The sequence below is a fragment of the Meles meles genome, chromosome 13, assembly GCF_922984935.1.
Source record: "Meles meles chromosome 13, mMelMel3.1 paternal haplotype, whole genome shotgun sequence".
NCBI lineage: Eukaryota > Metazoa > Chordata > Mammalia > Carnivora > Mustelidae > Meles > Meles meles.
The window spans coordinates 7,246,925-7,268,179 of record NC_060078.1 but is presented as its reverse complement, the minus strand read 5'-3'; the positions used below and the strand labels follow the sequence as shown (position 1 = coordinate 7,268,179).

The window sequence follows — 21,255 nt, the reverse complement described above, 5'->3', positions numbered from 1 at the left end:
GGCATCCTTGTGCCTAGAGTGGGCAACAGAACGCTTCCTGAATGTTTAGGGCAACAGAGCAGCTGGGGATCTTGGGGAAATGCAGATTCTGGCTCAGGAAGTCAGGGGAGTTACGTCTGCATCTGTGACAGGTTTGAAAGTGGTGCTGCCATGGGTGGCTCCCGGGCCACACCGGAAGACCTGGGCCCCTCATGGAGGAGAGCAGCTGACAAAAAGAAGACCGCCCACGTGCAACAAGGAAACTGTTGTATAAAAACACCTGAAGGAAAGGTTCTAAGGGTTATCTGGCCTTCAGAAAATACTCTACAGTGAAGCACAAAAGGTAAGAGGACCTTTTGAGTGGACTGCACAGAGTCACCTGGAGAGCCCACTCCCTGGGTGTCAGAGCCAGAGAAAGCAGATCTCTAGGGATGGAGACAGGCCCTAGCATTCTGAAAGCTTTCCACTGACTGCAGTGAAAACAAGTGTTAAATTCAAAACCAATCTTAGCAAATGCACATCAAAACAAGGCCCCCTATAGACTTGCATTTTAGTCCATAATTTACCATCTTTGTCCAGGGTGCCCGGGTGACACAGTAGGTTAAATACCCTATTCTTGGTTTCGGCTCAGGTCATGATCTCAGGGTCATGAGATCGAGCCCCATGTCGGGCTCCACACTCAATGGGGAATGTGCTTGGGATTATCTCTCCCTCTCCCTCTGTCACTCCCACTCGTGCTCTCTCTCTAAAATAAGTAAACAAATCCTTAAGAAAAATTTACTGCCTTTGCTCAACATTTTCATTGACTAAACTGAAAGAGAAACCTCACTCTTCAGTATTAACCTTCATTTAAAATTGCCAGTTGTCTCAGAAGGCAGGAGCCGGAAGGATAAGGATGGTTTGATTGCCAGCACCACCAGTTCCTTTCACTTACCACCCAAATAATAGGTGTCCCCTGAATCAATCTGCCCACGCAGGGAGTGAGCCACAGAGGCTGCCTCACTGTCCACCATCACACTCAGGTGATTTTCTTTCAACGAGAGGGACACTGAATGCCACTGCCCATCACTTAATCCGGCACCTGGAAGTAAGCAAAATTGGGTAAGAAATTCCTAAAAGCCCTATAGATGCAGCTATGCAGAGCCATGCTTGAAAACAATACAATCACGATCTTAGACACCCTACCAAACTTCACCATGAACTCACCTGAAACCCCCAGGTTATTTAGCTGGCTGGGCAATGGAGACCGACCATAGAGGAGAGCTGGGCCTCTCAGAGAGAAAGGGAGAGGCTTGGGACAGATGTGGGCTTGGGGATTTCTTAACAGGCATGAGATCACGTGGTATCCTGGTCATGTTTCTCTAGGAGGAAGGGGTTACCTATGGAGTGAGGCTCATTGAGTAAATGTGTGGTTCTAGAGGGTCCTTGCCTCTGACCTCCTACAGTCATAGATTGGCCAGTCACACTCTAATACAAATTATATACTAGCAAAAATTACTGTGGTCAGTTAAGAGTATTAAGACATATGTGCACATGGCAATGGCTGTGTTTCACTTTCTCATTACTCGGTTAAATCAGAAAAGTACAGGGGAAAAAAAAAGAAAAGAAAGAAAGCTGAATTGAAAGGGGAAGGAAGAATCAAGAGTGGACAGTCTAAACATTCTGCCTTGGACAGCGCAATCTTAGTTTCTCCCAGTGCTAGGACTTTAACAGATTAACACAACAGGATCCTTCATGAGCTTGAAATGATCAAATATCTTAGTCCCCTGGCACAGGGCATACTTCCCCATCTTCTGGTTTGTTAATATTTTAGGATATTGAGAAGGATAAGATTTTCCAAAATTGTTATAAAAATAAAATCTTGTCCCTACTTTCACGTATTATTACTATATATAATCTTGGTAGACTATTTAGAAAAATATATCATATATATTGATGTAACTCTTTAGAAAAAAATGTATCAGCAACTTAAGTATTACTAAAACATGAAAATTCAGGAGAAGGTTCCATGTGCACTAGAGAAGAATGTGTATTCTGTTGCTTTGGGATGAAATGTTCTGAATATATCTGTGATGTCCATCTGGTCCAGTGTGTCATTTAAGGCCTTTATTTCCTTGTTGATCTTTGGCTTGGATGATCTGCCCATTTCAGTGAGGGGAGTGTTCAAGTCCCCTACTATTATTGTATTATTATTGATGTGTTTCTTTGATTTTGTTATTAATCGGTTGATATAGTTGGCTGCTCCCACGTTAGGGGCATAGATATTTAAAATTGTTAGATCTTCTTGTTGGACAGACCCTTTGAGTAGGATATAGTGTCCTTCCTCATCTCTTATTCTAGTCTTTGGCTTGAAATCTAATTGATCTGATATAAGGATTGCCACCCCAGCTTTCTTCTGATGCCCATTAGCATGGTAAATTGTTTTCCACCCCCTCACTTTAAATCTGGAGGTGTCTTCGCGTCTAAAATGAGTTTCTTGTAGGCAACATACTGATGGGTTTTGTTTTTTTATCCATTCTGATACCCTGTGTCTTTTGATTGGGGCATTTAGCCCATTAACATTCAGGGTAACTATTGAGAGATATGAATTTAGTGCCATTATTAGCCTGTAAGGTGACTGTTACTGTATATTGTCTCTGTACCTTTCTGATCTACTACTTTTAGGCTCTCTCTTGGCTTAGAGGACCCCTTTCAATATTTCCTGTAGAGCTGGTTTGGTGTTTGCAAATTCTTTCAGTTTTTGTTTGTCCTGGAAGCTTTTGATCTCTCCTTCTATTTTCAATGATAGCCTAGCTGGATAGAGTATTCTTGGCTGCATGTTTTTCTCGTTTAGTGCTCTGAATATATCATGCCAGCTCTTTCTGGCCTGCCAGGTCTCTGTGGATAAGTCTGCCGCCAATCTAATATTTTTACCATTGTATGTTACAGACTACCTTATGACCCAGCAATTGCACTACTGGGTATTTATCCTAAAGATACAAACATAGTGATCCGAAGGGGCACGTGTACCCGAATGTTTATAGCAGCAATGTCTACAATAGCCAAACTATGGAAAGAACCTAGATGTCCATCAACAGATGAATGGATAAAGAAGATGTGGTATATATATACAATGGAATACTATGCAGCCATCCAAAGAAATGAAATCATGCCATTTGCGACGACGTGGATGGAACTAGAGCGTATCATGCTTAGTGAAATAAGTCAATCGGAGAAAGACAACTATCATATGATCTCCCTGATATGAGGACATGGAGAAGCAACATGGGGGGGTAGGGGGATAGGAGAAGAATAAATGAAACAAGATGGGATTGGGAGGGAGACAAACCATAAATGACTCTTAATCTCACAAAACAAACTGGGGGTTGCTGGGGGGAGGTGGGATTGGGAGAGGGGGAGCGGGCTATAGACATTGGGGAGGGTAAGTGCTATCGTGAGTGCTGTGAAGTGTGTAAACCTGGCGATTCACAGACCTGTACCCCTGGGGATAAAAATACATTATATGTTTATTTAAAAAAAAAATTTGGAAGGGGAGGCGAACCATAAGAGACTATGGACTCTGAAAAACAACCTGAGGGTTTTGAAGGGTCAGGGGTGGGAGGTTGGGGGAACAGGTGGTGGGTAATGGGGAGGGCACGTTTTGCATGGAGCACTGGGTGTTGTGCAAAAAGAATGAATACTGTTACGCTGAAAAAATAAATAAAATGGAAAAAAAAAACATGAAAATTCATTGAGCAAAATGTAAAGTTTAGAAAGCATCACATTAAAGTGTGTGTGTGTGCATGCATTCTCAATCACTGTCTAAAAATGGACAAAAACCAGTAGGTTTTTGTAGGTAATATTTTTAAATGTTAACATTAACTTTGGATGAGGGAGTTGTGTTTGCCTTCATGCCCATATTCCACTGGCCAAATTGAGTCATTCGTTCAAAGGCAAGGGACTCCTCCCCTTCAGAGACACCTGCTGCTCTGAAGGAGCACAGTGAATAATTGGAATCTTTGGAAATTGTCTTGCCCAACAGGGAAACAGGTAATAAACAAACACTTCAGGTCATTGAAAAACAACAAAGTGAGACTCTTTTTTTTTTTTTTAAGATTTTATTTATGTATTTGACAGACAGAGATCACAAGTAGGCAGAGAAGCAGGCAGAGAGAGGAGGAAGCAGGCTCCCTGCTGAGCAGAGAGCCCGATTCGGGGCTCGATCCCAGGACCTGGGATCGTGACCCGAGCCAAAGGCAGAGGCTTTAACCCACTGAGCCACCCAGGCGCCCCAAAGTGAGACTCTTTTGATTTCTTTGATGTCGTGCCCAAGCTCACACATGAGCCTGCCTGACTCTAATTTGATCATCGTGGGGAACTGTCCTGATAGATTAGCCTATACCTCTTGCAAATGAGAAAGGCGCTGACTGCTTAGAGCCCTGTAAGTTTGGAAGTCAATCTGCAAGGGTCAGAAGTTATTTTCTAGCTCATGGGGGTATTAGCCCCAAAGAAAATAAGGCCATGTTTCCGGTGGAAATTTAACCAGGCATATTTAATTTAGTATCAGAGTTTGGCCCAAGGAACCCAACCAACCCTGTAAATCCATGTCTCTCCAATGCTCGTTAATATGTCAACGATACTGCAATTATAAAAGAAAATACAGCATTTTTTGTCTTGGCTTCATTTCTCATCAGTGATGTTGACACAGATTCAAGCCCCATGTGCATGGGAAATATGTTTCTGGCCTGACCCAGAAGGTCATAGACCCTACTGTAAAAATCATGATGCCTCTGCTCCTCTCAGACTGTGAAATAGGAGCGATGGTACTTCCCAGTACTCCCTTTCAGGTACTTTAGCTCTTTGCCATGTACACACCTCTCTCACTTTCTGTGTCATATTTGTGAATCCAAAACTGTTGCAAAGAACCCACACGGGTTAGGTTCATGAGCAATGATGAGAAAGCCGACAACAGAATACAGAGGATTGCGGTTAGATACTCAAGACCTATGTTATGACTCTGGTCCTGAAGGAAATCCTCCAGCCCTGGAGCTGAAGGAATCCACAAGCAAGAACCTGGGAGTGTCCCTTCCACTCCTATCATTCAGTATTTATTTTAAAGTTCACCTAACATTATCTGTCAGGACAGAACCACATCCATTTAAAATCTGATGTTAGTGGGGCACCTGGGTGGCTCAGTGGGTTAAGACTCTGCCTTCGGCTCAGGTCATGATCTCAGGGTCCTGGGATCGAGCCCCACATTGGGCTCTCTGTTCAGCGGGGAACCTGCTTCCCCGTCTCTCTCTGCCTGCCTCTCTGCCTACTTGGGATCTCTGTCTGTCACATAAATAAATAAAAATCTTAAAAAAAAAAAAAACCTGATGTTAAAATTCCCTCCTGTCCCCTCCCCCCCTCCACCTACCCACCTGTCTAGGACATAGAGTTATTCCTGGAAGAACTTGCAGAAAACCCTCCAGAATATCTCCTTGAATGGGTAATAGATGCCATTTACCTCTATAATAAAAGACTGTTCTTAATAAAATTCGGCATTCTCATTTAAAAGTAAATGTCTGCTCTTATGATCATTCTATTTCTCCCCATTATAATTCTCACCCTTTGTGTTTCTTTTGTGTGTCTTCTACCCTCCCTATTTCTGACAGAAGGACGGCCTGTCTCCCAGGCAGCACTACAGTCAAAGGATGGATGGAGAAGGAAGGGGCAGGGGTGTTTTGATTTGTGCTACTGGGAACACGATGCTTATTTTCCCACCCACCCCCCAGCTCCACGAAGGCTTCAGTCTGGGAGGCCAGTGATGGTCTCGGGACTAGTTCTGGAATAATGAGAACTAAAGGTTTGGGATTGACTGCTGACTAGCAGGCACTGGGCTCATGGTCTGTAGGCTCAACATCATTGTTCCTACCATCGGTCACACTAGTGTCACTCCAACGGTGAGGACCCGAGGCTTGGGGAGAACACAGGTGGCGCTTTTTGAGCCCATCAACCCTAGCAGCACAGAGGTGGTTCTGGAAATGGGCCTGGGAGGCGAGTCCTCTCACGTACCCCTCCCACCAGCTTGTGTCAAATCCATCCTGATCGCAGAGAACACTGCCCTGGGCAGTCGAGGCCCTTTGGGAAAGGGTGGACTCTGTCTTTTCCTACAGAAAGGGAACGCACACTCCCCTCCCCCACCCCACTGACCTTCTGTTCCCACCACCCTCCGCTGGCCCAGCTCCATAAGCACACGGACACTAGATTGTACACTCTGGACCTTTCTAGATCCCTTCACAAACACAGTGAGGTAACTATTTGGAAAAAGGACCCAAAAGCTGAAAGCAGGATGAATGGTGACCGGGTGTCCTTTCCTGGCATCTGGCGTGATTATGTCTCACTCAGCCTTTAAACTTTGGTTCTTGGTTTGGTACGTGCTTTCACACTTCATCCAAGGTTTGGAGTGAAAACCAGTCATCATCTGTCTCCTCTTCCTTGCTTTCTGTGCTTCGCAGACACCGCGCCTTTCTCCCCCTGAAGGCTGGTGGCTCCCTGTCGGGACCACGTCTCTTGGGGACATTTTTCCAACAGCATCTGCTCATTCTGTGTCTCTGTGTCACGATCCTTCAGACTTTTTTTTATCACTGTGACATTTGTGACGCTGATCTGTGATCCGTGATTACAACTCGCTGAAGGCTCACGTGACACCATTTCTTAGCAATAGTGTATTTTTTTTTAATTAAGGCATGTATATTGTTTTTCCAGACATAAAATTCCTGCACATTTAATAGACCATGGTATACTGCAGACATAACTTTTATATGCATGGGGAAGCAAAAAAAAAAAATCCATTTTGTTCGTTTTATTGCAATATTTGTTGTACTGGGGTGGTCTGGAACCAGACCTGAGTATCTTGGAGGCAGGCCTGTATTTCAAAGGTTAAAAAAAAAAATCACCCCTCAAATGCTTCTTAAAAAAGCAGCAAGAAAAATGCACCTCGGTTTACTTCCAAAAATTAATGCGTTGCCCAGTGAAAGCTTAAAAAATCAATTCAATAGAATATGTCTATAATATTTCAGTGCCAGACTTCAAAAGAAGTTAAATAACTAATCCCAGTGTGTTGGAAGGGAGAATGATGTGTACTCACATGAAGCAACAGCAAAACACCATCTCTTCATTAATAAGGCACGCAGCTTATAAATCTACACAAACCAAGAGTGAAGCAGTTTCCAAAATCTGACTTGGTTGTGCTCATCTGCTGAGGTCCACAAAGGAACTCCCTACGCCAGTGGTCAGATTTTTTTCTTTTATTTATAAAGAGAAACAAAGAGCTACGTTTCATTCCCGGCTTTCAGTCCTGACCTGGTAATCTGGGTCAGGCAAGGTGCTCCTTCCACAGTCAACACTCGTGGAATGACACCTACCTGGCTTTACATTTTCACCAGCGCTCTAATGCAAAACGGTCCCCAGACTCTGAGGATAAACAACCCTGGAAGGGAGTTAGAAACGTGGGTCCTTCTTGGAAGCCGAGCAGAACATTCGCCCACAGATATAAGAAGCCTTATCCAAAACACTGATTCCTAAAGGAACAGAAAATCCGGGAAAAATCGTAACTTCAAATATTATGACTGGTGTGTGTATAGGCTCGAAAGACGGTATACGGGACCTCTTTTCTCAGGACTCTGACGTAGGATACTGTTCTGCAGTGTTTCAAGCAGACTGCCAACTGCCCATCATCAGTTGATAACAAGGTTATTTTTTAAACTTTTTGAGAGGTATGAGTGATCTGCAGCTAACTTCAGCTCACACCGACTCACACACCAACAGCCTGGAGGTACCTAGTTCAAAGGTAAAAGAACTCTAGTTCCCTATAGAAGGATTTATGAGTATCTTACTGATTCAGTTGCTCATTTAGTGCCGAGGGGACAGAAGGACTGTGCAGTCACAGCAAATGCCTATTACCTGCTGTGATGTCCCTCGCTGGATGTCCAGGCTGGGAGAGACTCAGCCTGAGTTTTCCATCATTAAGAATGAGGATGAGAGCTGTTGGCCTGTGTTGGAATTGAGTGGTCAGCAGCAGCCCTGCCCTGTTCCACGTTCGGAATTGGAAAGCGACCGACACCTTGTCCTCTCCGATGGTGCCCGGCAGAGCCAAGTAACTCCTGGAGCTCAGAAAAGTCACGGGCACAATTTGTGGGTGTGAGCACGAGAAGGACACATTCCCCTGTGAATACAGTGGAAAGGGATTTAGGAAGGGTCAGAAGGGATGCTTTCATAAACAACGAGCTTTCCAAGAGGTGCAGTTTCCTATCAACCTTCCAGCAAGCGAGGACCTAAGAACTAGGCTTCCCCATCCAGCTGCAATCCAGGTTTACCTGACGGGTCGCTCAAACCGTGACACTGCCCTGGCTGGGCAAACCTCCTTCTGAGGCCTTTCGGGCAGTTCTGTCTCCTCCATTTCTGGGCATTGGCAAAGGAATCTCGAGACACGTCTTTCCCGGGCCTTGTGCTGGGCGCGGGACACAACAGAGGAGACAGATTTCTTATACCTTGAGGCACTGGTTGTTTACATGTGGCACGAAGCCCAGCACCATGGATAGCAGCTCCCGGGAACATTCCCGCACTCCCTTTGGTTGTGTGAACGCTTACACACCCGTTCCTCAGGAGACAGGAACAGCTGGCTCAGGCAGGCGGTGGGCTTCGGCCCGTCTGAGGCAGGGGTGTGGCTGGCCTGAGAGGGCTGCCTGCCTCTTAGAGGCTTCCGTGGGCCCTGTCAGTCAGCACTCTCTCCCCAGCTTGACCTCTGACCCCGCCGGCTGCCTGTTGCTTTTATTTCATTCTGTTTTACTAAAAAACACACCTTTGAGCTTTACATTATATCTACTGCTCCAGGAGCAAACTTACCTTTAATCATAGTGTTTACACTATGGGACTTAAGTTTTTTTTGTTGTTGTTTGTTTTTTTTTTTTTTAAAGATTTTATTTATTTATTTGACAGACAGAGATCACAGTAGGCAGAGAGGCAGGCAGAGAGAGAGAGGGAAGCAGGCTCCCCGCGGAGCAGAGAGCCCTATGTGGGACTCGATCCCAGGACTCTGGGATCATGACCCGAGCCGAAGGCAGAGGCTTTAACCCACTGAGCCACCCAGGCGCCCCGGGACTTAAGTTCTTAAAAGAACTCCAATTAAGTGGGGCACCTGGGGAGCTCAGTGGGTTAAGCCTCTGCCTTCACCTCAGGTCATGATCTCGGGGTCCTGGGATCAAGGACTCAGCAGGGGGTCTGCTTCTCCCTCTCCCTCTGTCTCTCCCCCTGCATGTGCTCTCTCTCTCAAGTAAATAAATTCTTTAAAAAATATTTAGATAAATTTTCATAAATTCCAGAGGAATATGTGCCCAAACATTGCCCTTCCTCTCCAAAATATATAGCATAAAAGCACTGTAATCAAGTCAATACAGCATTGGTATGGGGTAAACACAGCAACGGAGCCCAGTGACTGACTCACAGAAAGATCTGAGACCACAGGTACAGCCAGTACGTGGTGAGAGGTAAGATTCAAGCCTGTGTGCAGAAGTTGGGTCTGATCACTAAAGAACTCAGGCACAAATGGGTACCCGTGAGACCTAAAATAACTACTGATCCGCAAAAAGTGTAAAGCCCAGATAGTCAAAGACTTTTTCTTTTCAATTTTAAAGTAAATAAATAAACGAAACCACCTTAAAACTTTTTGCAGGAAAATCCCTGAGACAGTATCTAGAGTCTAGGGTTTCAGAAGTATTTCAAAGCAAGACCAAATACTACAAAGCTATTACAAAAATACATTGAGACATTGGCTATGTACCAATAAAGGCATTTATATACTCAACATGGCCCATAACATTAAATATAAAAGATATGATATATGATATATAATTATATTAAACATAATCTTATATTTCATAGAAAATTGGTTAATCTGAGAAAACATTTGGATCATGAATGACATAGGGTGATCTATCAAACCTAAAACTCTCATAAATTGGGGCACCTGGGTGGCTCAGTTGGCTAAGTGACCAACTCTTGATTTCGGCTCAGGTCATGGTCTCAGGGTCCCAGGATCAAGTCCCATGTGGGGCTCTGAGCTCAGTGGGGAGTCTGCTTGAGAGATCCTCTCTCTTTCTCTCCCTCATGCTCTCTCTCTAAAATAAATAAACCTTTAAAAAAAAAAAAGCATTCCCACAAGGTTTCGCTGAGTTGGAAAATGGAGATGGAGAAAAACTTACATAAAACAATCCCATTTCTGTAAACGACCCTCGATATGGAGGCATCGATATTCACAAAGCTGGGTGCACTGGTTGTAGAGGACTCGGGTCTAAGGAACCAAACATGGAAGGGCAGACGCTAGCTCAGTAACATGCCAGCCCGGGGCGGGGGACAATCTGCAACCGCATGGAGAGACAGAAGCCTGACAACAATCCAACCCATCTGAGGGGTCCACCTGCTTTGAGATAACATGTTTCCTATTCGCTGACCTAAGTCCCCAGATCCACAGCAGACAGACCCCTGGCCTTGGGGAGAGAAGGTCCCAAAGTTTCCCAGTTGCCTGTTTGAAGCCACATCCGCCTTCTGAAGAATGAAGCAAGTTTTCTGGCAAATCTTTTTCTTTCTTAGATCACAGGACTGATTTTACTAACCTCCCTTTGTGTATCTGTGGGCCTTGGCCTTCCTTTGCAGAACAATGGGGCGTTCCTGCACATCAGCAAACAGGCACCAGACCCCCGGGGCACAGCCCCTGAGCACAGAGATAGGGTTTGTGGCCAGCACCACGGAGTCTGCCTGAGATGGAGAGATGCAGCAGACCACCCCCTCCCTTCACCAACCCACTCCTAACCCCTCTGCAAATCCCTGGGCCGGGCAGAAACCCGGCAGCTGGCTTTTGCACAAGAGTCCACCTTCTCCTCAGGTTCCTGGCCTCAAATTAAATGAAGCTCAAATTCCTTTCCAATCCAAATTCGTCTCTCGAGTACTGGCCTTTCGAGCGAGTGACAGGCAGCTGAGCTTGGAGTTCAGCAACAGGAGAAAGAAGCAAGAGGAAATCAACCCCCAAACAGAGACCCTGCCCTGAAAAGTCTTTATTCAGATGCGCCATGACATATTTGCGAAAGCGTGCGTCTGTTTCCACACACCTGTACAAATGAAGAAGCCGGTGATGGGGATGAAGGAGGGCACGTGTGAAGAGCACTGGGTGATGCAGGGAAGTGCCGAATCCCTAAATTGTACTCCTAAAACTAATATTACACTGTATGTTAGTAACTGGAACTAAAATTTAAAAAAAAATTAAATTAAAAAATCAAGTTAATTGTTTAGTGAATTAAGTCAAAAACGAACTAAAAGGTCTACGTGATTGGCACTTTCCCTGCCTTCAGGAGAGGCATATTCTAGACCATCAGACAAGCTGCAGTTCCCTTCTCCTTTGACCTCGCGTGTAGCTTTCTTACCATGACGAGGATCTGTGGTGTGTGTTTCTTGGACAAATCAATGATATCCACTCCATTATAGTAGAGATTTTCGAAGCAGCCGTGAAAGTGTTTATGTGGGAATGCCACAGATTTTCCATGTCCAGGAATCCCTCCAAAGCTGATCTTAGAAAGAAAAAAATGATATAAATAATATTGTTTAATGATGTTCTGATTGTCTGCCTAAAACACATATGCTCAGCAGTTATAGGATAATTGCCTCCAATCTATCTGGCATTATTTTAACATTATCATGTTAAATTCAAGTGAATTTTTTAGACATAGATGTACCGAGACTTTCTTTATTCCATTTAGATAAGTAGGTTAAATACCGCTTCTCGCAATTTGGTACTCAAAGGGCTATGTCACTTCAGCTGACGGGGAATGTTGTACGTTCATTTCCATGGTCACTCTTGATCTGGGTGACAAGGCGGCTGAGCGTGATGACATTCTACTTTACAAACCTTCCTAGAACCCAGCGTCGGGGTCCGGGTCTTTGCCAGGACACTGCTGATGGGTTAGAATAGTGAAGGCATCGATAATCTCATTCAGGACCAGGCTCTGCAGCTGGCCTCCTCTGCTGAGGCCACTTACACTAAATGAATGTTGAAATCATCCCCTTTTCTGTGATAGATGTGCTGAGCTGGGCTGGCAGAACAAGACGTGTTCTCCAGTACCAGTTAGATACATGCGAGCACCACGCCAGGGATGCGTTAAGCCTTTAAATGTCCCGAGAAATTGTATTTTGAATCACCTGAATCTGGCTCTCTCGTTCCTCGAAAAAGCAGGTTGGAATGTATGGTGATTACTTCTCCAAGCACCCTAGGTTGCTAATTCTGTTTACGACCGCCCTAAAACAGAGATCTCCAAAGGAATGGGTCACGGCCAACACCAGAGATAACACGGAAAGCCATCTGGACACGTGTATTTTACTGTGCCGCCTGTCATACTGATAGCTCTTCATCTACACACTTTCCGAATTCAACGACTACTTCCTCCTAGGGGAGAACTCACACCTATGAGTGATACAGCACCTCAACAATGCACGTGGGTCTCTCTCTGGGCCGACATCACCCATGGGAAACGTTTCACCAGAATTCCAAATTACTAGCAACGGGAATTTCTCTGCGTAGCGGTATTTTCTTAAAAGGTCATGTTGCGTTTCAATAATAAAATCTGTAATACTTGAAAAGAAATGTTCACACCTTATAATCAAGATCCAAGTAGTCGGACTCGCCCTCAAGCTGGAAATGCTGACTGTGCCTGTCCACGGTGAAGTGGACATGTGTGTTTCCAAGCTCGATGAGGACAGAATGCCAGTGCTCGTCATCCAGCAGGCTGCCCAGGGTGAGGGTTGCATGGGCATCAGGGGAGGGCAGGTTAGCACGGCCTACAAAGACAGGTGAAGCAAATGAACCGCCCCATCCAACTCGGTACCATGGCTGCCATGTGGGAGGTCAACATGTCCCCCAATCACTTTCCTTGCACCCTTCTATCCGCAGAGCTGGTCAACTGCTTTTACCTCAGCTTCATGTACAACCTTCTCTCACTTGGGAATGATTTCTTTTACTTTTCTTGTGTTTATTATTATTAATTATTGCATTTTCATTTTTCTTGGAAGTATCTTCTTCCGAGAACCTCATGAAGCACACGGCCTCATGGCTCCCGAGAACCTCACGAAGAGCACTGCCTCACAGTTTCAGGGATCCACCCTTGTCTTTACAATATTACCAGGTTGTTTACTGAACATGTGCAAATGGTCTTACACACTAATCGAGCTATAAAACTTGTTACAGTAAAGTACATTCGGGATACATGTGTGTTCTCCATAGTACACCTCAACTGTGGAGCGACCACGCTTCCGTTTGCCCAGACCATTCTGTTTCATGCCTCTTGCTCCACAGTAATTATTTCTAGGGTCTTCTTCCTTTCTTGAAAGTGTTCTGGTTTCAGGATAAATTAGCTACTTAACTGTGAAAAACTAAGCATAAAAAGATACTTCCATCTAAAGAGGTATATTTTTGAAAACACCCACTGGGAAATTTTTACCTGAATTAAGTGATAAGATGAGCTTTCCTCTAACTAACTGCAGGGTGACGTGTTTGCCGTTTTGTCCTTCTCTGTGCAGTAGAATCCCGTCAGTCTGCCTGGTTTTAAATTTCAAAGAAATAACATCTTTTGCCAGACTCATGGATTTCTGATTAAATGTGTATAGCAAGAAGCTTTTCCCATCAAAGTTAACCATCTCAGATCCTATAGCGGGAGAAATTAGAAAATAATCTAAGTATAATACATCTTTACGCATGCACTGAAATGAGTAAGTTGACACAAACACACGCACACATAATATATCTCCGGTCTATTTAGTGCAGAGGGGGAAAAATGGTGCTGCCCATCCTCCCCGATACCTGTAGTTGAGCTCTCTAACCTCCATTCTTTGCCTTTTCTTTTTTTTTTTTTTTTTAAGATTTTATTTATTTATTTGACAGAGAGAGATACAAGTAGGCAGAGAGGCAGGCAGAGAGAGTGAGAGGGAAGCAGGCTCCCCGTGGAGCAGAGAGCCCGATGCGGGACTCGATCCCAGGACCCTGAGATCATGACCTGAGCCGAAGGCAGCGGCCTAAACCACTGAGCCACCCAGGCGCCCCCATTCTTTGCCTTTTCTGACATTTTCCCTAACATGTATCAGCTAGAAATACTTCTGTTGACTAAGCCCAATTGCTTCTGCCTTTGTACTGGCCACTTCTCATCCTGTAAACAACGAAGATCGGTAAATCAGTTGAAGTCACTCCCCATGGTGGCACATCGTGGCTACGAAGCTGCCATTGTCCCTCCGCTCTCTGATAGTCTTATTTTTCCCACTATCAAGGTCACTTGCATTCTCTTTATTGAAAAAGTTATATTTTATCATTAATGTAAAAAGAACACTGGTCAAAGAAACCAAAGGCAGAACAGGAGACGCACAAAGGGATTCATACTACCCTGAAGAATCTCTTGTATTTCTCATATTTCACAAGTAAAAAGACAAGACGTTACTGTACTTACAAAGTCAAAAACCATATTTGACTCATACGTGGAATCTAAAAACAAAAATTAATGAACAAACAGAAAGCAGAACCAGACCTATAAATGCAGAGAACAAACTGGGGGCTATCAAAGGGATGGGGTGGGGGACGGTTAAAGTGGGTGATGTGGAGCGGCAAGCTCGGGCTTCCGGTCATGGAGTGAGTGAATAAGTCACGGTGTGAAAAGTACGGCCAGGAAGTTAGTCAACGATATTCTAATTGAGTTGATCGAGTTGTACGGGGATGTGCGGCAGCCACGCTGGTGGTGAACATCGTACAACCCATAAAATCGTCAAATCACCACGTCGTACACCTGACGCTAATGTAACACTGTGTGTACGCTGCACTCAAATTTTTGAAAGTTTTTTCAAAATGTGTGTGCAATAAATGAAGTTTCAAGAGGAAGCCAAAGAAACAGGAAGCTGATGTCTTCTGAGCCTATGACACGCCGTTGGGTTTATTTAACTTCACAGAAGCCTGGGGCCAATGTACACTAGGACCTGCATTTCATTCCGATGAACTAAAATATTTACAGTAAGCCCTTCATGTTCACAACTCTAAGGAATCCTTTATTTCATGCAGCCACCGTTTGAGTATTCAGGAGTTTGATTCTAGGTCCCATACAGAGTGGAAGATACATAAACACAGCAGTGTGTCTAAAAATCATGGAAACAAGCAATTATTCTCCATTGCATAGTTAAATGGACCTCTGATAAAAACATATCTCTTTGTCAAATTCGAATGAATTGTCCTGGCGTTTTGGGTGAGCACAGGTCTGGCCCCGTCCCGGAACTGCGATTCTGCTGGCCTGGGGTGGGACCTCAGCGTCTGCTTTTCTCATGTGTCCCCTAGCGATGTTGACGATGTTGATGCCGCTGGTCTGGTGACTACATAGGAGAACCACTGCTCTAAGGAACTTAGATTCTATTACCAGGAACATTCCCCTCAGGCAAAATGGAGTAGTGAAAAATTTATTGGATTTATAGAAACACAAAAGAATGGGCTGAGAATCCTTTTGTTGTAATGTTTTCGTTTCCTCTCCAGTGAGATCCCTAACACTTGTACCTAGAACAATCAACCATAAGCTAATCATCCCATTCTATCTTATGAGCCACATTGAACATGTGTTTTGAGAGGTTCTCTAAGCCTAGAAGGGGGTTGAGTTATAATCTAGAGATGTCGTCAATGGAGTAAAACAAAACCACTTCAAACAACATATCTTGTAGTAGTCCGGGTGGTTTCACTAAAATCTTAAATGGTAACAAATGTAAGCTCAGTGGAGAGGAGTTAAAACAGCACAGATAAAAATGAGGAACTGATTTCAGAAGTCTGGAATGTGAGGCTGCTTTCCCTTCATCTGAAATGACCCACATCACTCTGCAGCCTGTAGGGCCCCATGAGCTAATTTTTAAAGGTTCATTAAAAAACAAAAAAATTGAAGAATCGTGGCAGAGAGCACAGGTGCCCACAGACCCAAAATCTGTGCTGTCTGGCCCTTTACAGATGCTTGTCATCCCGCACTCAGTGACATTAGCCAGTGATCCTTTCTGAGCCAGATTCCTGACTGCTTACAGGTGGCCGTGATAAGAACCAGCTCACCGCAAGACATGTGGGGATCCTTCCTCAATTTAAATGTTAAAAACCCGATTTTAGGGGCGCCTGGGTGGCTCAGTGGGTTAAAGCCTCTGCCTTCGGCTCAGGTCATGATCTCAGGGTCCTGGGATCTAGCCCCGCATCGGGCTCTCTGCTCCGCAGGGAGCCTGCTTCCTCCTCTCTCTCTCTGCCTGCCTCTCTGCCTAGTTGTGATTTCTCTCTGTCAAATAAATAAAATATTAAAAAAAAAAAACCCGATTTTAGATGGGAAATCACAAATTTAATTGTTTTTGTTGATCTGCCTGTTGCATAATTCAATACACTCTGTTTGTGGCCTTTCATGAATCTATATTTATGAAGTCAAAAAATAGGTAAATATTATGGTTCCTGTGGAATAACACGGAAGACTGGTTTTATATGGACTATCTTCCGTAGCTTCAGACCCTGCTTTGGAAGGGATCTGGCTTTGGAAAATACAGTTTTGTTATTAAAATATCATTTTCCCTTCCTCCCCTACCCCCACACTGCCCTGACTTAATTTCCATTTGTTCCCACAAGTACACTCTATTTTCATTTAACATGGGTGTAGCACCCACTAGGTGCTGGGATGAAACCCAAGAGGACAGACATGGCTTGGCCTTCCCAGAGACGACAGTGCTCCCCTCACCTTCTCACTTCAGCTATCATGAAAAGAACGCATTTCACCAGGAATAGCCTAGTCTTACTGTGGGCTGCTTAGGAAAACTAGAGGCAAGGAAGCTCACAGTCAGGAAGGAGAAAGTGGAGCAAGGGGGAGGTCTTCTCTGGGGAAGTGTCTGGAAAGAAGGAAGGTAAGACCTTACCAATCATATGGCCTGTGTCATACTCAGTTTACAGGTAGGCACCCAAAAGCAGCCAACACGGTTCAAACAATGGGCTATGCTGTAGATCAAGAAGCCCCTCATGATAGGGGCGCCTGGGTGGCTCAGTGGTTTAAGCCGCTGCCTTCGGCTCAGGTCATGATCTCAGGGTCCTGGGATCGAGTCCCGCATCGGGCTCTCTGCTCGGCAGGGAGCCTGCTTCCCTCTCACTCTCTCTGCCTGCCTCTCTGCCTACTTGTGATCTCTCTCTGTCAAATAAATAAATAAATAAACCTTTAAAAAAAAAAAAAAAAAAAAAGAAGCCCCTCATGATAAATGTGAAGCCCATGTGATAAGTAAGAGTATGCCCTGTCATAAGGATGACTTACAATGGGAGTGTGTGCACTGGCCTCATCAAAGAGAATCAATTCTACAGAATGTTGTTCACTTACAAACATTCATGAATCAGTCTGAATATCTGAAAACAAACGGACATGTCACTAAACATAACATGACATTTTAAAACATGTGTCACTCATACACCATTTTTTTTCATACACCATTTTTAAAGGCAATAGGTTTTTTTTTTCAAAGATTTTATTTATTTGACAGACAGAGATCACAAGCAGGCAGAGAGGCAGGCAAAGAAAGGAGGAAGCAGGCTCCCTGCTGAGCAGAGAGCCTGATGTGGGGCTCGATCCCAGGACCCTGGGATCATGACGTGAGCTGAAGGCAGAGGCTTAACACACTGAGCTGCCCTGGTGCCCCAAGGCAATAGATCTTTTTAAAAATTAAACCAAAACATCATATTGTGGGACAGAGAAGACTTAGCTCAGTGAGTTTCCAGGGGCTAGTTCTCCAAGCACAAATGGGGACAGTCCATCTGTAGAAGTAGAGGTTCCCTCACCTTCATGCCCATGCTGGTGATAGTCAAAATATAGTCCCAGTTAATAAAACCAATAATTATAAAATAAAATCATATAAATTGGAAAAACACTTTGAATTTTCAATGAAGCATCATATCACATTTTCCATTTTGGAATGTAGGTTCTGCACTCTTGCAATGGACAAAACTACTGGTTCCCATTTTGATTCATAATAAGTTGACCTCCATCTCAAGTACCCCAATAATTAAGTTGAATTATGTATGAACACATTTTTCACGAGCCTTCTTGTAAAAGTTAAGTGAGATGCTAAGGGGTAATTTGATGCATTATTTTGGAGTTTTTATTCAAATAAAAATGTTAGAGTTGGTTATTTGTATTAATTATGGATATTTAAGTTTTTATATTTATATTACATATATATTTATATTTATAGAAATATATAAATATCAAGGAATGTTTTGAGGTTGCAAAACAAATTCTATAAATTTCTGCTGTAACAGTCAGTACATTTTAAAAATAAACACAATATTTTAATTTTTTTTTAATCTAGGCTCCATGCCCAGTGTGGAGCCCAATGTGAGACTTGAACTCATAACCCTGAGATAGAGACCTGAGCTGACATCAAGAGTCGGATGCTTAACTGACTAAGTCCCCCAGGTGCCCCAGATAAACACAATGTTTTAAAATGACCAATTACATGTTTTACTCCCAATTTTATTTTCTTTTTTTTTTTTTTTTTAAATATTTTATTTATTTATTTGACAGAGAGAGATCACAAGTAGGCAGAGAGGCAGGAGGCAGAGAGAGAGAGAGAGAGGGAAGCAGGCTCCCTTCTGAGCAGAGAGCCCGATGTGGGACTCGATCCCAGGACCCTGAGATCATGACCTGAGCCGAAGGCAGCGGCCTAACCCACTGAGCCACCCAGGCGCCCCCCAATTTTATTTTCATACCTGACTTGACACAGGACCAGAGTGTCACAGGGATGACTGGTAGGTAGGTCCTCATGGTGTTGGCCATTCTGTGCCTACATAATCCATATTCCCAAGGACTCATGCACTCCTTTCCTCCCTCTTCTCTCCTTCTGTCCTCCCCCCCTTCTCTCTCTCTTCCCTTATTCAGACAAACAACACGCTAATGAACACAAGATGACATTACACCACCACAGGATGGGGCTAGCACAAGCTCTAGGGAATGCTTGAGAAGACATTGACCATGAACACGGGAGTCCAAGTGGAAAAGAAGGAGCAGAAACGGCCCCAGGGAAGAATAACAGTCGAGAAAGAAATGAAGGAGGACCTGGGGCCAATGTCGGTGTCTGTGGCTTACAGTAGAGACCTACATCAAGGATGTCAACGTGAAACTGATCAGAGTGTGTAAATGCTACTGAAAATTTAAGAAAGCGGAGGACACCCAAGCGGAAACCTTTTTAGAGTGGGATATAAAACCTAGAACAAGTCCATGGGGAATATGGCCCTGGATACCCCCCTTCCTTGGGGCTGCTGGAGGGGGCATGGGACTCTAAGAAGACCTCACCTACACTCCACGTGCACTCCAGGAGTTGGGAAGGGAGGGATTTCCAGGTAGAGAACCTGTGTTTGCCACACCAGGAAGCCATGAAGAATGCCTGGTGTTTATAGGAACAGCAAATATCATTGTAATTGGAGTTTAAAGAAGTGAAACCAAAGAGAGAAGTTGCATCTAAGAGACACTATATGCCAAGATAAGCAATCTGGACATTTTCTCAATATCAACAGAGCAGTGAAAGTAGAAATGGGGGGCGGCAATAATTAGCACTTTGGGCTATAAATCATATCATATACAATACTGTCAAAAACAAAAGGGCAAAGCTCTATACTTCAACATTTGTTCTTATTAATAGTAAGAATGAAGACAAGACAGAAGCTCCACTAGTAAGCCACGGACTCCATGTAGTTTTGCGTTGCTGTGACTGTTATCGGTACACAGTTTTATGCTAGGAGTCCCCCGTGGCGTACAGCTCATGTTTGCTGACTTTAGGGTGCACGCAGGTCCTTCCCGGGACCAGGCCCACAGCTTTGATCTCCCTGGGACTGACCTTCGCCCCAAGGAAGTGGTACCGCCTCACAAAGAACATCAACCTAATGGCAAATCGCCATCAAAGACCTTGTTCTGCTTTGAAGTCAGTAAACCCGAAGTCGTTTCCAGAGTAATGGGAGGAAGGAGAAGCTGATTTTATGGGATCAAAGAGAAAATGGAGTATCGGTGTCCCAGCCGCTTGCAGCAGTGAGCACGTTCACAGATCTCAGACACAAAAGGAGGGAAGGCAATGGCCCGTGGAAAAAGGGGGCAAAGGGCGGGCAGCATCGCGAAACCATCTCTGGTGAATGTTGTGTGGAAAGGCCAACACAGACACAAGTTTGGAAAGTGGAGCCCGTCTGAGCTCAGGAAGATGGTGAAGCTGAGGCCGAAGGGGACCCTTGAATCTAGGATGGGGTCACTTCAGGGATGGTGAGCCCCACCTCCAGAAGGTCTCCCTGCCTGTGGGATCAGCAAAGGGGCGATGATATCCTTGCTTTTCAGCAGCTCCCTGTACCCAACAGCACCCACACCCTCCCGTACCCCAAGACCACAGAAGCCCAGAGTCCCATAGCCACTGTGTGCACGCTCCTCCCTTCCTCCCTCCAGAAGCCCCTCCCTACCCCAGCTCACTCCGCAAGCCCTTCACTCAGAAAACTGACTGACCACCCACCTCCCTAGACCCCAGGATCGTGTTCCAATATTTCACATTTTGTACAATTTTATGACTTCTCATAAAATCCTGATGAAGAAAACCAATCATTTTAGAAGGGCCCCCTACATCCAGTCCCTAACACCATTCTTTGCAAATAGCAAGTGTCTGATAAATTCTGACATGGCACGTGAGGGAACAAAGAAACGAAAGCCTGCATAATATAATAGTTATGAGAACCAAATCTGGGGGGAAGACAGAGTTTTTTAAATCCTAGGTCCAGTATGGAATAGCTCTCGCAAAATCTCCATGTCTCCACAGTCAAGTTCCTCTCCCTCGAGGCCATACCAGATCTATCTGGCCAGTGTGGCTGTTGAATGAGAAAATGTCTGCTAGGTAGGATCTGACATATTAAACATTCCACCTGAAGACAGATCTCACTGACACATTTCTGCAAAGCTAATGCTCTGATCAGGTATGAAATGAAGTGTGACCAAAAACCCAACCTCCCACGATGTTCCCACCCAACATACTCTTTGGGTTATTCTCCAGTTTTCTAGAAATTTTTCTTTAATATTTTTTCTTTTTGTACTCATTTAAAAAATTCCAGCATATTCCAAATCATCAAAATGGCAACGGTAGAGTCGATTTCCCCACAGATGTCGCTGAATGTGTTTCTGCTTGTGTTCACGCTCACATTGGCTGTGACTTTTGTCCCTCTGCTCATCA

General features: G+C 44.4%; 1 protein-coding gene across 1 annotated transcript in view; it reads right to left on the bottom strand.

Moving 5' to 3' along the window:
* The window catches only part of LOC123955291 (contactin-associated protein-like 3), a 190,684-nt gene that overhangs the window by 69,959 nt on the left and 99,470 nt on the right, over positions 1-21,255 (bottom strand). Inside the window, 5 exon segments of the mRNA XM_046027167.1 lie at positions 914-1,060; positions 7,906-8,167; positions 11,418-11,561; positions 12,641-12,825; positions 13,485-13,688. Coding sequence (XP_045883123.1) covers positions 914-1,060; positions 7,906-8,167; positions 11,418-11,561; positions 12,641-12,825; positions 13,485-13,688 — 942 coding nt within the window.